This window comes from Papilio machaon, chromosome 12, assembly GCF_912999745.1.
Source record: "Papilio machaon chromosome 12, ilPapMach1.1, whole genome shotgun sequence".
In the NCBI taxonomy this organism is placed as follows: Eukaryota; Metazoa; Arthropoda; class Insecta; order Lepidoptera; family Papilionidae; genus Papilio; species Papilio machaon.
In genome coordinates, this window is record NC_059997.1 from 7,897,703 (window position 1) to 7,916,328 (window position 18,626).

General features: G+C 35.7%; 1 protein-coding gene across 1 annotated transcript in view; it reads left to right on the top strand.

Annotated features, from left to right (window-relative positions):
* The window catches only part of LOC106709135, a 33,206-nt gene extending 15,686 nt beyond the window's left edge, over positions 1–17,520 (top strand). Inside the window, exons 4-7 of the mRNA XM_045680361.1 lie at positions 5,800–6,676; positions 7,455–7,555; positions 13,657–13,842; positions 17,321–17,520. Coding sequence (XP_045536317.1) covers positions 5,800–6,676; positions 7,455–7,555; positions 13,657–13,842; positions 17,321–17,520 — 1,364 coding nt within the window. The remainder of the gene's footprint in view (positions 1–5,799; positions 6,677–7,454; positions 7,556–13,656; positions 13,843–17,320) is intronic.
* The last annotated feature ends 1,106 nt before the right edge of the window (positions 17,521–18,626 follow it).

The window sequence follows — 18,626 nt, forward strand, 5'->3', positions numbered from 1 at the left end:
ATATTCCTTATGTATATGTTAATTCGATTTACTTTACCCAAGTAATGTTGGGATTATGTTAATTATATTTCAAATTAATCTGGTCTTACAAAGAATGTTGACTTTCGAAGACTTTATTTTTTTATGTTTATTTTAAGGAATTAATAATTTTAGTTTGCTGTTTCTTTTGAAATTTATCAAAAGAGAAAATAATTCCTGTAAATTATTATTAACTAGCTTTTACCCGCGATTCCGTCCGCGCGGAATAAATGCACACAGGATAGGAACTTTTTTATATCCGTCTCCTAGTTCTAAGCTACCTCCCCATCAATTTTCAGCTAATTCAGTTCGACCGATCTTGAGTTATAAATAGTGTAACTAACACGACTTTCTTTTATATATATAGATTTGTTATACATCCATTAAAATTTAAATAATTCCGTAACTGAAGTGCAAAAGAAACAAAGTGGCTATATCCAATAGTCGCGTCACTTGACCGCACGAAAGTTCGCGCCGGACACTCCGCTACAAGAGTCTTAACTTTTACGATAAAAGGTACTTCACATGGAAAACCAATTTTTATTCTTGAAAAACATAATGTCATTTAGATATTTATTAATGGCCGTGACTGTACATATAAAACTAGACTAGATTTTTATAATCAATAATAAAATTATTTTAACCATAAAAAGTTAATAAATCCCAGTAACTGTAGCTTTATGACACTCTAGGGAAAAGTACAAAATGAATGACTCGCTCATGGAAATAGGTTCAGCCGTTATTAAATCTAATTTAATCCGGAGGCCTAATTTTAGTCCCGTTTCCCTTCCTACGCTTTTCTTATGAGGAAAAGATGGGAAGGGTAACTGGATTTGACGAAGGAGGGGACGCATAAGAAGGGAATATATCCGTTTTTGTGTCCCCCTCCGTTGATTAAAGGTAGGCAACGCAACTGCAATTGCTGATATCTATGGGCAGGGTTGCTTCGCTATTGCGCGAGTATTTAGGTAGCCGCTTGCTCATTTGCCATCTTATGATATATAAAAGTCACAGGTCATAATTATATACAATCAAAATTGGATAAGCGAGAGTCAAAGGGATCCCGATATTATTCTCCCTTATAGACGTTTCTCTCTTACCCTAGTTTCTGGCTTGTGGAAGTCATCTGTCGTTACCAAACATTGACTCTCGCTTATAAAGGTTTCTCACTTAACCTGGTTCGACTATATAAACGCGTGAAAGACAGTACTCTCTTGTTAGTCGGGTAAAAATGCACGAAATGAAATTTTACATACACTTTCCTTTTTTACCTTTGCAGAAAAAAAAACAGATCGATATTTCCTTTCTTCTTATAGAAATCTAATTATCAGATAATAGAAGTGAAATAAAATATTTTTCACCAGTTTTAGTTTCAAAGAATTATAATTAAGTTGGTAGTTTATTAAATATCTTTATTTTGATTAACGAGCTACAATATTTCACTTATTTTTTTAATTAATGTCACATCTACAGCCTTCGTTCGCTGGAAATTGAACAATATATTTTCAAGTAAAAATGAGACTATGTTATTATTTTAATTAGTCGTTTTAATATCAATTATTTTCGTTATTTAATTTTTTTTATACAATGTGTTAAAGCATGTTGAGATGAATAAGGATTTTTGAACTAACTGTCGCCCGAAACTCCGTCCGCGCGGAATAAAAAAATCTTAATTAGCAGCCTATTTGTTCTCCCTGGCTATGTTTTACATCTGTGATAAATTTTAGCGAGATCCATGTAGTCGTTCTGGAGATACCTTCAACCAAACATACATCTAAACATTCGCATACAGAAATTTTGCTAATTACTAATGTTATAAACGTTAATCTATATATATAAAAGAAAGTCGTGTTAGTTACACTATTTATAACTCAAGAACGGCTAAATCGATTTGACTGAAAATTGGTGGGCAGGTGGCTTAGAACGAGGAAACGGACATAGGATAATTTTTACCCCGTTTTCTATTTTTCATTCCGCGCGGACGGAGTCGCGGGTAAAAGCTAGTGTTTTATAAATGGAAATCCAGGAAAATACTAATCTTAAGGATGCAAAAAAGATTAAAAAAGGAGTCCTTTTGTAAAACACAACGCAAGTATATTAGTAAAGTGTTACAACAACATTAGTAATCTATTTGGATTCATTTCTGGAGTCAGACATCTATTCAAATTCCCGGCAAGTGTCTGTGTAGTCGCGACCTTATCTGAATAATTTATGACTCAAATGGAATGGATCAATTTGTGTATCTTTTTTATTTTCAGACAGCTTTCAAGTAAACGATACTATTATGCAACGTATTTATCTTGTTTCATACAAATATTTTTCTTGTAAAATGTTTTAATATTTTTTTTAGTAATATTACTAATTTCCATTTCAATCCTTAACAAAGCAAAATAAAATAGTTGCAGGATTTAAAAATTAATATAGGGAATTAGCTTTTACCCGCGACTCCGTCCGCGCGGAATAAAAAATAGAAAACGGGGTAAAAATTATCCTATGTCCGTTTCCTGGTTCTAAGCTACCTGCCCACCAATTTTCAGTCAAATCGATTCAGCCGTTCTTGAGTTATAAATAGTGTAACTAACACGACTTTCTTTTATATATATAGATAGATAGATTTAACACGGATAATACAAATCGAAAGATACCTCCCTCGACAAAAGTTCAATCCTTTAGATTACGGGAGAATTGACACACCTACAAATCCAGTTACAAACTTACGTTTCCCGCAACAAGCATTACCCCTGTCAGTCAGGTAAAAACAAAGTTTCTCTGCTCTTTATTGTTAATATTACTACAGATAAATTCCAATAAAAAAATACAAATGCTTCGATGTTATTTCATAAATTTTATTTGTTTTTCAACGTTTATTATTGGACTCTATTTTCAAGTTGAAATTTATCTTGAAAACGAATCAAATGAGGTCTGACAAATAGGTCTGCGATCCGCGGGAAACAAAGCTTTATTATGATCAAACATTTTTCTTATAACAAGATCAATTCGTCTTTGTCGCTTTAAGTTTCGCGAACCAGTTGCGTCTGAGATGGCGTAATGGTGACCATTTATAACCGGTCTTGTTACTTTTATCTTTTGTATAGATCAGTCACGACTCCTTTCAAAAGGGAGTGGTTTGTTTTATAAATTTATATACCTACTAGCTGACGCCCGCGACTCCGTCCGCGCGCAGTTAAAAAAAAAATGAAAAATAGATATTGGCCGATTCTCAGACCTACTGAATATGCTTACAAAATTTCATGAGAATCGGTCAAGCCGTTTCGGAGGAGTACGGTGACGAAAACTGTGACACAAGAATTTTATATATTAGATATATTTTAAAACTTCCTAATCGACTGTCTATTAAATTTTTTTATCTTGCTAATATTATAAATGCGAATATTTTTATGAACGATTTTTGGAATGCAGATAGTTTAAAACCTTGAATAGGCACAGGCTACTATTTTTTTTTAAATCTCTGCGGACCGAGTCACAGGCGCAAAATAATTTTTATATTTTTCTTAATTCTTACAACCTTTTTACAAGCCAACTATAACCAACACAACCTTAAAATATTGCTATACGACCTACTCTTTTCCATACGAAGAGTTAGAACAGTATTTAGTACGCTGGTCACGGAAGTAAGCTCACGCGTTCCCGTGGCCACGCCATAACGCGTCAGAGGGCAGTCAGGTTTTAGTGGGTGTTCCGGTCACCTTCTGTGGCCGGCGAGCCCCACACTACTACGCCATTGCACAGCCCGGTGTAGGGGTGCGTCAATGCATTTCCTGACTTAAAAAAAAAGTATTTAATACGCTACATCTCTATCGGACTATGCGATCAAAGACTAAATATTTTATGTTACAATCACTACAAAGTGATAACGCACATGACAAAGAGTAGAAATTTGTATAAGAATTTCGCTAAAGTAAATATTAATGGAATTTAATTTATCAAAGTTCTCTCAAAGTAAGGAAATTTTGCGAATCATGATCCGCAGTGCAGTTGCTCTGAACACTACGTGCTATAAGTACTAAGTGAATACTGCAAAGATATTTCTTTGCTCAGTGTAGTGCAAATGCAACGAAAAAGTTAAACTTTAATAATCTTACTGATGTTATAAACGCTAATGTATAGATGGTCTGCTCAACGGATCTTGATGAAATTTGGCACAGATATAGAACATAGTCTGGAGTTACTAAGTTTTTTTTTTGCAATACCGCAAGGATGGAAAGGCGACAGCTAGTTTTCTATAAAGGTTAACAGTAAGTAAACATTAAGGAATACGATGAAATGAAAGTTTTGTTGAAATAATTAATTTTCTTGTGTGTTTAATTTGATTGTTTTCATATATTCATCAGGGAATAGTCCACGATATGTTTTCTTTCAAAAGCGATTGCAATTTTCAGACTCAATTGAGAACAAATAAAAACATTATTGAAAGCAAATAAACTAAATAAAATCATGGGAATACCTCTACTTTTAGTTGGTCTGTGACATTTTAGTACTTATATTATTGAATCGTCGTATTCTCTTTGTATCTGTTTGATTGTTTTTGCCTTTCCAAATAGATTCAGAGGGATCATTTTATGTTTTTATACAAGTGGAAACCTAAAGTAAAATTAATTAAAATAGATAATAAAAAAAAGTAAATATTGTTTTATTTGACTTATCAAATGAAAGAAAAGAGAAATTAATTTTAGAAATTGAAGTACGACCGTTGGTTACTAATCTAACGATTTCTTATCATGTATAAAATTATTAATATCAAAACTGTTATATTGCGAAGCGATTTTAATTTTCCTGAAGCATCTTAAAGCTTCTCTCGGCGACCCCTCGACGTGCAGAAGTGTTCAATCCAATAAACTCAACGGCTTTTATCTTGAAGATGTACAAATATTAAACAATAATTCAAGATCGGTTTTTGAGGAAACGTTTTCAATAACTTATTCAATTTACAATATTTTATACAAGTAAACAGTTTTTTCTATTGTAACTGTGAAATTTTATACAAGGGTATGTATCGTTAGTAAAAATTCACAAACAGAAAATATCTATGTTCTTCATATTATCTCATTACATCTAGCTTAATTTTCCCAAGTAGAATTGACTACAGGAAGGCGGCCGGCCGTAAAAAATTAAGCCAAAAGTTTATAAAAACTTGTGCGTCGAACCCACATGAATAAGCCCAAAAAAGATGTTGATCACATCTATCTTGATGGACAATTTATACCTGCTTTTACAAAATAGAACAACAAATGATAATAAAACTTTTTGTCGCTTACACGTTTGACATTCAGACGATCCAGCTATTAATTTTATGCAATTTTCCAAAGTTATACTTGTAAATATTTTAAAAATAATCCAAAGCAGTGTAAACTCGATGTATATTAACAAATAAACAATAAACTAGCTCCATTAGTCGCCATCTTATCTTGTAATTAGACAGCTTTGTGCAATTATCTAAAGGAATACTCAAATAAAAAGAGTCACCTTAACAAGGAAACCTTTAAAATTGCTGTTGTTTCTTATTACATTCGCAAGAATGAAAAATACGATGGCTGATAAATATGTAAAGAGTAAAAATCAATAAAATTATATATGAATCTAGTTGATGTTTACATACTCAGATCTGCTTGCTTATTTAAGGAATCATTTTTCTTAAAAAAATTCTCACAAGACTTTGCAAACCAAAAATTTATTTAAATGTAACGATCATATGGAAAAATCAATCGTATTTCAATAGAATAGTTGTCATCTAGCTTACTAACAGTTTGTTTATTGTTACAGATTGCGTCGTACGTCTACGATCCCTCAGATCGGGTCGCATCCACTCCGGTCACCTGCCGCGCGCGCACGGCTGCCGGTTACTTATCCCCACACCCACCACCAAGAACTCCCTACTCATAGAACTACACAAACTAAACGTACCTTGCGCCAATGGATACCTACGATTCTCCCCATCATCACCCATCTTGTGTGGAAAACTAGAACAAATACCATACCCTAACAGAAGGTTCATCTACCTACCGTCTTCTAAATACAATGAAATAGAACTCCACGGTCGACCTACGTTCGCCGCGATGTACCGCTTAGTAGACTACTGTCATGATATTCTACTGACGGCAAGAAACGGCTCGTTCGAGGTCGAACCTACAACAAAACTGTCCTGCTCCTACCGCATACATTTACCTTATGGAAACAGAGTCGCATTACGTCTACAAATGGGAACAGGTCCTGTGAATAGAAATAACGACTTGTCAAATATAATTCATGAAGATGCTAACGCTAAATGTAAAGGTATGTCATTAACACTTGAAGACGGGGAATCTAAATGGAATCATTGTTCCCAACCGGGAGATCCATTGCGCAGCGTACAGATAGTTTCAGAAAAAAACTCTGTAAGATTAAATATAAGCGTCTTAGGGAAGAAGAATACGATGGCGATGTGGTTAAAGGTATGGTGGATGGATAAAGCAGTAGAAGAAGTAATAGGACATTGTCACTACGGGTGGGTGTTGTCGGGGGACTTCTGTATAACAGCGATGAAGGAGACGAAGAGAGCATGGCGTCAGGCAGAGATGGACTGCGCCAGACTGGGGGGACATCTAGCAAGCGTACTTAATGAACGACAGCAACAAATTATGGACCAACTACTTTTAAATACGTAAGGTTTTTTCATTTATAATATACTGCAGATAGAAGGAAATCGATCTCTACATTCACTAACATAAGCTGATACTGTTAATAATAATAATGTTTATTTAATTCAGACTACAAAGATCCTTAATTTAAAAAAAAAAAAAAAAAAAATGGGACCCATCTGCAAGCACTTCCTTTCGATTAAAATAATTTTTATCAAAATCGGACCACCAGGGACGGAGATTCGCGGTAACACACATAAAAAAAAAAAAAAAAAAATTCAGTCGAATTGATAACCTCCTTCTTTTTGAAGTCGGCTAAAAAATAAGAGAATTAATGTCCGCTAATTATTCCAATGCATTATACTTTCTTCAAATTACCAATCTTTATACAATCGCCATTCGTTTTAACCTTCATAAGCTCAACCCACAAAGGAGAAAGTTTGAACGTGTTGCAAAAGTTTATCTAAGCAGATAACAGCTTCCACACCGTAAATCTTTGAGATGCATTTAATATTTAATATGAAACTTATTAAGGAAGAACAAATTATTATTAAATTATTATTAGCAGTAATCAGTTAATTGTTAACTTTAAAGGAAGGCTTATTATAGTTTTTAGATATCTTAACGGCGCTTAACTTCGCGTGAGTCGTTGTGCAGAACACAAATTTAGGTTTAGCGGGGCGTACCAGGGCACGGGGGGGAGAGCACTGCGCAGCGCGCTGATGACCTTGGGCCGAAATATTTGTGTAAAGAATTTAGTGTTAATTTTACGTATATCATCCATAAACGATTTTTTTACAGGCCCGGTAATGGAATTGACGATGTATACTGGATAGGGGCCACTGACGCGGTGCACGAAGGGGAGTTCAGATGGTCTGACGGACTGCCTTTTTCTTATGCACGTAAGTGAATAAACGAACACGTAAGTTAATAGCGACTATGTACAAAATATTATCGTGTTAATAATAAATGATGTCCATTCTTTGTAATTTGCCAGAAGTTTTCCCCAAGTAATGTATATAAATGTATTTTCACACAAGGTTTTCTTGAGTACCACAAATAACGCATGTATACAAAAAACTGGATTTTTGAGGGGACATGACAAATGTTGTTAATTACGAAACTAGTCTAGAGATTTATTATTAGGTTTTCCAACTTTCTGCGATTAAATTAAGCCTAGAACATGATTCAATTTTCATTTAAGCAATAACGTGGGTAAGGTCTTCGTCATGGCATATAAATAAGGCCATTCTACTCCCTACAAAGATATTCATGGAATATATTTACACATTCATTCAATTACAATCTGAAATAAATCCAATGCCCTTGACATAAAGTCTAATTTAATACGAAGCTCAATTACACTTAAGGTTTAAGTTGATGTTAAATTATTCATCTGGAAGTAATTAATGAAGTCTCACAAATTGCTGCTACGAATTTGAACAGAATCGTTTTATGTTGCTCGCCTAATTAGCGCAGTTACAAATTCGATTGGATCTTTTCTTCGTATTCAAATAAGTTTGGAAACAATTTTTAATTAGTTGAAATAAATATTTATTAAAAAGTCAATTTAAATACTGTTAATAGATAAATATTTAATTTGCTTCTTTTACAAAATTTATCTGAACGTTTTGATTGATTTAATTTATTCCTCGTTTAGTTAATGTTTTGAAGTAAATTCTTAAGAAGTCCACCACCAAACTGTAAGTGGTAATTACCGGCTCCGTGTACACGTCACTCACAGCGCGCGGGTTTTGGATTGCCTCCAAAATATACAACTACTGAAAGCTTAATATTAGCACGTTCAAAATATAACGAAGTTTACAATAAGTGATAAATATTTTAGAGTATTATTATTAATTTATAAACGTGTGTAATTTAGTGACGTTTGTAGTATTCGACCTCTTTAGTACAGAAGTTTGCACACTAAAAAGGTTGTACTGGCCACCGACAATGTGGTGTATGAATTGTAAAAAAGTGAAAAATAAGAAACAATTGCGCGGGAAATAAAATAAAAAACGTCATGTAGAAATAGAATCGTAATTATTTTTGTTGTTTATATTTAAATAGAAAAAGTGTTTAAGTATGTAGATATCTTCTAACGCAATGATAAATTAATTGTTTAATTTTCACGGTAAAAAGAATAATCAATAGCCAATCTTCTTTTTGAGCTCTTTTATTACGTCGAAAACTAGCTGAATTCCAATTCCAACAATATATTTATATTGTTGGAATTTGTGTATTGAGTGTACGTCAAAAATATGACGGCGCATCCCTAACGCCATCTGTGATTATGATTTTGAAATACAATGTTTGATCATTAGTAATGCTTTTTAATTTCAAAACGTAGCACCGAGCGCTAGTGGGGTGATTGATTGACAGTTCTGTTTCCGGACGAGAAGGTGACGCCACGAAGAGGGCGTAGGTCAGTTAGTTTTTGATCGTCGGTGCGAAAAGACGTCAGTTACGTTCACAACTACGTGCTCGGTGAAACGTGACAAATTATTGTAGCAATTAATTATAAGACTTTTAAAAGTTGTATTTCCTATCTACCTACTTGGTCCAAATTCTCACGCCCTAAGATGGAAACTCACTCTGATAAGGCGGAAGTGCCTTTATCAGAAGTGGGATCGAATGGGCCTACTGTAATAGGAAATATGGACAGTGGTATAACGGAAAAACCCATCGAACAACCAGGACCGTCAACAGAAAAAGCGCCAGAGAGCCTCTGGAGTGGAATGGAAGCATTCATGACCCGATTACTGTCTGCGAGTACCGTCGCCTTACAGAAAGCTACATCTGCCAACGCGACGGGTTCCGACACGCACCTCATCAGTTTTAATCCGGATGATGCCAACGCCGATATGGAAGGTTGGTGCAGAGTGACTGATATTATTGTAACAAGTCGTAAATTAGAAGGCCCGGACTTATTGCTAGCCTTAACACGTGCACTGAAGGGTCGCGCAGCCACCTGTCTTACGAAAATAGATACTGCGAATATAAAATGGCCCGCTATCAGGGAATTGCTTACCGCCAGGTTCAGTAAACCGAAACTCATGCAAGATTACTTTGACGACATCATAAAATTTCAAATTAACAATAAAGAGACTGCATCCGAAGCAGCTATGCGTCTATGGAATTTAATCGAGCAGATACCGAAAGTTGAGATGGGCGAAGATGTCATGACTGGATTCGCCATCTCAATCCTATGTCAACGAGATCCATTGATACGTCGCGAACTCAACGCGAATATAATATCAACGCGTGCCCAACTTTGCCGAGTGTTAGGAGGAATTTCTCTCAAGAGAAAACACGAAGACGTCGAAAACAATGACGTGGATCCTAAACGACCTCGAACTAGTGACACTCGTTTTACTGGTGCTTGCCATTTCTGCGGGAACCGAGGGCACAAAATGGAAGAATGCCGCAAACGACTTGTTAACCACGCCAAGCCACTTGAAAACGAAAAGAACATCACATGTTTTAGCTGCGGGAAGCCTGGACACCTCAGCACCACCTGTCCCGACAAGAAGAATGGGTCCGAGCAATCGTCTAGGAAGGAGGTTCACCTCTGCGAACGCAAACTGCCTAGAGCGAAGGAATCTTATCTGCCGGCTCCGACACACTAACCGCTTCGTCAGTTAACCAAGACTATGAGTTGATTGAACATGTGGCTGAAACACACCATAATTGTAAGTAATTCAATGTCTTTTTGGTATGGTCAGCTGAAAGGGCCCAGTACGCCCGGGCTGCACCTAGTTGCGTAATGTTGTAGTGGATATGGCCAGTCGTAGGGGCCTAGTATGCCCGGGCTGCGCCTAAGTACTCGTAGTATTTGTGTTTGGCCAGTGAGCGGGGCCTAGTACGCCCATGCTGCGCCTAGACAGTGTTTGTGTGTGGCCAGTGAGTGAGGCCTAGTACGCCCATGCTGCGCCGGGACATCGTTTGCATATGGTCAGTGGGAGGGGCCCAGTACGCCCGCGCTGTGCCTATGTAACTCGTTGGTTGTGATGGTCAGTTGAGAGGGCCTAGTATGCCCGAGCTGCGCCTAATTGTTTATGATATAGTTACGCTGGTCGAAAGGGCCACGCACGCCCGGTCCAAGCCACGCATGCCTTACGATTATTACAGTTGCTAGAGGTTGAAAGGGCCAAGTACGCCCGACCTAGCCACGCATGCCTTACGATTATTACAGTTGTTAGAGGTTGAAAGGGCCAAGTACGCCCGACCTAGCCAATGAAATGTAAGCTGAAATATATCTAGATTCGCCATTCGGCATTTGAAGTCAGGTATGGACGAGCTGATCACATTTTTTTTTTAGGTTATCCAGATCAAGAGAGAACCCATAACGCACGAGGCCGTGCGAAAGTCAGGGTTGGCCGTGACGGCGCATCCCTAACGCCATCTGTGATTATGATTTTGAAATACAATGTTTGATCATTAGTAATGCTTTTTAATTTCAAAACGTAGCACCGAGCGCTAGTGGGGTGATTGATTGACAGTTCTGTTTCCGGACGAGAAGGTGACGCCACGAAGAGGGCGTAGGTCAGTTAGTTTTTGATCGTCGGTGCGAAAAGACGTCAGTTACGTTCACAACTACGTGCTCGGTGAAACGTGACAAATTATTGTAGCAATTAATTATAAGACTTTTAAAAGTTGTATTTCCTATCTACCTACTTGGTCCAAATTCCCACGCCCTAAGATGGAAACTCACTCTGATAAGGCGGAAGTGCCTTTAAATATATTCTTTCACAAATATTGTTCCAAATGTTGGTAAATATATTTGCATTATATAGTTTTATATGTCCAATTGAGTTTTGAAATTATTTATCATAAAATTAATTATTTTATTAAAAATATTATAGATCAGGTACAATAGAAATGGATTTCTAATGCGAAATCAGCTCACAATGACTGTAATAACTTATTGAACTTTCTATTATTCTTGAGTCTCGAAGATTTTTCCAGTTTGATAAAGAAGTTTATCAGGTAAACAGATAAATGGCTTTCGATATATCGATACATATCTGAAAGTATCGATATTTTCAAGTAATTACATCCCTAGAGCTGTCGACATGAGCTTGCGGTTTGGCTGCTACCGAAACTTGTTGAGCTGAGCTCTTTGCGAAGTGTCAAATGAACTTTGAATAAACGAAACACTCGCAAATATAGTTTAATGTCACTTCAATTGTGACAGAGCTTTATTAAATTTGTAAAAATATTTTTAGTTTAATAAAGAAATTTTAATTATTTTTTAATTTAATTTATTTATTAAGCATTAAGAGTAAAATTCATGCTTTTGTAAAAGTTATCTTTTAAAATAATTATTAATTAAAATAATCAAGAATACCGACTGAATTTAAACACAATCTTTAAGATCTTTTTTAAATACTAAAGGCCGTTAAACCTGTGTCCGTTTTCAGTTAAAACAAATGAAATCTGTGAATAGACGCAGCAGATGTAAATTACATCAAATATTCAACACAATTACACCAGTGAGCATCGTTACATTGCTTTTCTTCTAAAGAAATATCTTCTTCATTCGTAGTTTTATACTGTAATATGTACACCAGGGGATCTGATAACAAATTTCGATGCCACAATTTACTTTTAACAAAATGTAGTTGCCAGCTGAAAACCAGTGCAGGGGCAGTTTAGTCTGTCCCTGCTTCGCTGAGCTGGCCTTCCTTTTGCCACACTTTGTGCCTTGTATGTGTGGGTGTTTTTTTTTTCTTTTTTGATTGTATTTTTGGAGTGGCAATAAATATTTTTTCTTTCTTTCTTTCTTTCTTTCTCGTTGTAATCAAAAACATTTTACATAACTTAAATATTATATTTGGTTAAAACTGTATTCTTCTAACACTTCTTAAAACGTAAATAATCGTTTCAGGAAACTTATTTAAAATTTCTTAAACTAGTGAAATTGTGATGACCTTTTTTAACATTATAAGATGGCACGAGCAATAGGCCACCTGAATTCATTGAATTGGTGAAGTGACCGCTGCCCATAGACATCCACAATTGTAGATGCAGTGCCTACCTTTAATCTATAGAGGAGGAGACGCAAAAATAGAGTATTTCTCTTTCCTACGCGTCCCTATCTCATACTTACCTTAAAAGAAAAGCGTGGGTAAAGAATTCTACTTCACGCCAGTCTTCTTTGTGATCGCGGTATTGCACCGGGCTAGCCGACAAATTCTAGCAACAGATATTGTTGTAAAAATCTTTGTCATTGCTTGTCTTGTAAATGTATGGATGGAGAAAAAGGGAAAGTAGTGATCAGATCAGTGTCGAAACAACTCTACTTGTAGCAACTGAATTTGTATAACAAGTTCTTTGACATATAATTATAAACAAAAGTAAGTTCAAAGATCCGCCGACATAACTTCCATTATGTTAATTAAATATACGATATTCAGGACAACTTCCGACTTTAATTAAATTTTGAAATTCTGAAAGAGATTCATTAGGGAATATCCATTAATTTTAATTTCTACGAACAAGAAATTAATTGAAGATTTTTTTGAATGATTATCGTCTGTCTGTGGATATCTAATGATCTAAATACATAACAATAATAATTTGACATTATAAAATTAATTAAATTTATATAATAAAGAGGAAGGATTTGTCTGTTTGTTTGAATTGAATAGGCTCCGAAACTAATGAACAGATTTGAAAAATTCGTTCACTGTTACTATATTTATTACTAGGTTTGTTTATTTCTCGAGAACGAAGATGCTGGCAACTATTAATGTAAATATTAAAGTTTTTAAACGAACCTAAAAATAACTGCTCCGTCGAATAATTTCAACACATTATCATCAGTAGAAAAATCGTTGCCCGCAATTTATCTAATTTATTGTAGAACAAATCACACCATACTTCGTGGCATTATTTTCAAAATATGAGGGACGGGCTTTGGGGATTAAAACGGATAGACTAAGAACATGAAAAACAACAAAGCAAAGCTCCGTACTATTGTTATAACTTTCATGTACAGATTGGTTCCCCGGGTGGCGTAAGCACAGCAGTCAGCCGAACGACGATGGTACCTCGGGACAGGACTGCGTGGAGGCACGCCGTGAATTCCCGCCGCGTCCACCTGCTCCGCAACCCACCTACATGTGGAACGATCGCAGCTGTCACGAACACAACTACTACGTCTGTGAACAACCCTCAGTTGAAGGTAACATTTGACAACACATGCATTTTTTCGCTTGATACGTTATTAAATTGCACCAGTGTTTATTATAATTGAGGAAGTTCCCTTAATGTTACATTATTAAATTTTGTATAAAAATTAATAAATAATCAAGCTTAATGATACCCTTAAGATTTTTACTAACTACTGATATGACTTTCGACACAGTTAGGTCCTTAACAAGCAGACTATCCAGATTATCTCTCACTACATTAACTTTTTTTCTATCGAGGAATCTATCTTCATTTCGCCTTAAAATCGACAGTCGTTTGAACGTTTCGTAAGCATTGAGACGATGACGCGGAAACAAATAACAATAGCACGTGACTTTTGAAGGTTTCGTTATTAAAAATATTCAGTCAGTTCACGACAAATTGCTTTTTACTGTTTTCATCGTTTGCGCAACTCACTGCCTCTCGTTGCAAGGAACAAGGAATTTTTACTCTAAGTGAAACACCATATAGGGCTGTGACTGTTCTTGAAACGAAATCTACTACAGTAAGACACCAGAGTAATAACTGAATGTGATTCTGTGTCTCTTGACCTTTACAACATAAAGTATTAGATACTAGTTTCGTACATTAACACACATTGTTTACGACCTCGTTCTGACCGAGAGCAGTTGTCGCTTGTAACAAGCGTACAAGTAGTGTAGTGACGTCACATAAAGCCTTTTACGACTACTCCCCCGTCCTGATTACTTGGCAACGGCATCTGGCCTCGTTACCGGTAAACAAACTCTTGGCAACGCTTAGAAATAGTTGGCACACACTATCTGGTCAATGACTTGCCAAATAAAAGTTCTGTTTAGTTATTAACTTAGCCTAGATATAGATGAAGGCTTGGCAATGTATCCTCGAAAATGGTGTAAGAAACTCGCCCCAATTTTTGTCATAAAGTAGAGAGCAAAAAATTTAGCGCCGAAATTTAACACGTAATTTTTTTATCTCAAGTAACATTTTTCCTTGACAGTCGTAATCCGTCATCAGCCTTATATTGTAAGCTTGAAATATTACTCGGTAGATAAACGCAAAAGATACACCTTAGAACTTCAACACCTAACAAATGAAGGTAATTTTGAATCCCTTTGTAAAGTCTTAAGCGTTCTACGGCATCTGTTAGCTATGCAAAGTTGTTTACAGCGTTATCATTTTTTATCTAACATATATTTCACAGAAGACTTTACGGAGTAGTTATTTTATTATAATGTAGCTTAGATAAATAAAAAAAAGATATGATTGTTTATCCTCGTTTATAGACCGATAAAGTTATCTATGCCCGGGTAAATATAAGTAAATTTAATTATCATAGCACACTAGCGCCCCTCTCCCTGGCACTGTCAAAAAAGTGTCACAAAGTCCTTGTCGTACTGTAGCCTTCTTGTATTTTATCTTTTATGTTATTTCCTATGCCTAAGAACGTTTTACATATATGTGCGTAACGTATGACATAAGTATCTGCGATAGCAGCGCCTCTCTTACCAGCCCAGCTAATCTTGTCGGGCTCTAACTCAAAAATACGGAAAAATCTTTTAATTTTTTTAACAATAAGCTTATATCTTCTCTAAGCAATGTTAGGTCAATTTGTCTATCTTTAATAAGCCACAGCCGGTTTTGTGAGTCTTTAGTAAATTTATCTTTAACACGTTCAATGCTATAAACTGGTCCGTCGAGTTTATTTTGTTACAAAGATATAACTGCATAAAATGTGTTATACTGGTTCGGTCAAATCTGTATAAAATACAAACTTTACTGGTGTTTTAAACTTATAAAAGACAACTTTATCCATAGTTGCACCTAATAAAAGCTTCACACGTCTACTCTAGGGAAGGAAAAACAGGAATAATTTAACATGGAAAATGAAATACAGACTTTATTGCAATTGGAATAAGAGTTATTTTTGTATGTTGTTACGGACAGGAACATTAAATGGACAGTGCATTGTTTGAAAGCTGTGGTCTGGACACGTATAATCAGACGTGCCACCTCACCAACCGACGATTTGAAGTTTAATAAAATTGCACTATTTTACGAAAATACTTCAATAAAAGAAAGAAAAAATCTTTTATATCATAATATTTAATAAGAGTAATTAAAATAATAAATAAAAGCAAAAAAGTTCAACGCAAATTACTTTCTAAAAATTAATAATTATTATAAAGTTGTGACAATTACAACGAACATATTTCTGTACGTCCTCTCCTCGGTAAATTAAAGGTAGGCATGGCATCTGCAATTGCAAATGTCTATGAGTAGCGGTACTTTGTTTTTTCAGCGAATTAGGGTAGCCACTAAGACTACGTCAGTTCATCTTATGACATACCTATGCTCTGTTATCTAATACAAGACCTTACCACCTTACCATGAATAAAGTACTTGGCACTTCAAACTTAACTACATAATCACAGTAAAGTAGTGGACCTCAACATGATCATTAGGCGACGTAACATAAGGGGCATGAGTCTGCTCCAACACACTCGAGGCCATCCCATACTCTATAAACATTTAATGGCCGGCACCTCGCTCTGATTACGACGAGCGCCACCTAGCCATCGTAAACCATAATTACTTGGCCAACCTCTTGGCATTGAACACGTTTCTCGTTATAGGTTAGAACTTATTAGTGTAAATAGTTTATATATTAGACTATTTAGGATATGAAATTCATGAACAAATGGTCCTTCGAGAATAATGTATTCCTTACTTATATGAATGAAGACTGGATATTTGCAGTTCATGTCATGTTCATGGACGGTGTTATCTATAACTTAATGTCTCTCTTATAAAAAAGAAAATCTATTTCCGTCCAAATCCAATCCTTCCATTTTTCATCCAAAGAAAAGATTCCGATTGAAACCTAAAATGACTTTTTTCAAAACAGCACTTTGATGTGCCAAAAACGACTTATATTTAAATAAAAAAATAACAAACCTTTCCATTCTTAATCGTCAACCGTCAGCAAAATATGCATGAGATGTAAAGGTATTCACTCGCAGACAATCGTGCCTACCCGAGCGCCCGGTGTCAACAGAAGCGGTGCATTCCAACAGCCGCCATCTTGGATTCATGGCGTCTGTTGAAATGTGACAATAGGATGAATTCTTAAACACGATGTGAAATGTAAACCACGCGACTGTGTTGTTTATTCATGTCAGTACGAATATATGATTGTATTAGGGTTTAGTTTTACACCAAAAAAAGATTCCTCTTCTATTCTTCAACGAGATTTATTTCCAAAATTATAACTGCATGAGTAAATCGTAGGCGAATAGATTCTTAGCTATTCTGGAAGCAATCTTTCGCTATGTATTGCATCAACTAATTAATGCTTAACTGTCTAATTTTAAATATATTTTACAGTTCAAGTAGGATAAACCTATTAAATCACTTAAAACTTTGCAGTCCAAGATAATAAAAATCCGGCCTAAGTAGACCAAAATTACAAAGCATTCTTACAATTTTAGATCCCTACACGGCATCAAAGATCCAGTGCAACGAGACCATAGTGCTGACACACAGCCACCCTCACGCAGTAGTGTCGAGCCCCGGTTTTCCGCGGGCCTACCCCGACGACGTGGACTGTGTGACTGAGGTGCGCGCGCCCCCAGCGCACACACTGCGCCTGCACTTCGAGGAACTGCTCACTGAACATGAACCACAGTAAGTTGTACTATAAAAATATTAAAATATATATTATAGGGGTTACGTTTGTGCAGTAATGTCCAAAGTAGTCCATGAGGACTCAGGTAGTCAACGAAAATCCCGGCAGGGGTTAACAACGGGGGGAAATAAAGTCGAAGGTTCACAAGTCGACGAAATTTAGCAGCACTCTTTCATTTTTAATCACTGAAAAGGAAAGGAGGAAGGAAAATTGAGAGAAAGGACGAGAAAAAAGTATTGAAATATATAGTTAGTACATACTTTGATTAATTTGAGTAATATAAAAAAATTAAAACTCCAAAGTAGAGGCAAGACCGATGAAAGTTAATAAGTCATTTAAGTATAAAAAATAGATTTACCGTTCAGATTTAGTTTCTATACTAACAATAAATGAATTTCGAATTGTTAGGCTTAACCGTCTGAAACTTCACATTTAAAATGATGTAACAGTAGGTTACAGATCTATCTTACAAAGTGCAAGTCATTTTTCAGCCGTTACAGGCGTTGCGGAGGTTTTCTCTTATCAGCAAAGATCTCTCAGCTGCCGATTCAGCTGAATTTATTGCTTGAAAAGTTGCTTCGCATTCTGACCTAATCCCAACTTATCTACAAGATTTGTTACCGACTTTGTCATGTCGGATATAGTTAAGTTAGACAAGTTATGATTGAACACAGTAGATATTAAGTTGTGCTAAAATATATAACTATGTACTACTTATTCAGTCTTAGTATTACTAACTAGCTGTCGCCCGCGACTACATCCGTGCGGAATTAAAAAAATTAATAAGTAGCCTATTTATTCTTCCAGACTACGTTCTACATCTGTGCTAAATTTCATCAAGATCCGACGAGTTATTCCGGAAATACCTTCAAACAAACATCCATCCATCCATCTAAACATTCGCATATATAATACAGGTATTAGTAAGATTATCACCCATAATTTAGGGTAGGCTGTGCTGGATTGTGCGTCAAATGTAAACATTATCAACAATTCGTCAAGTGGCGCCACCAATCGGCGCGGCTGTAAATAGACAACATTTTTAATTAAACGTCAAAAGCCTTATAATAATATAGTATCCGATGTTTGTGTGAAAACCTTTAATGCTT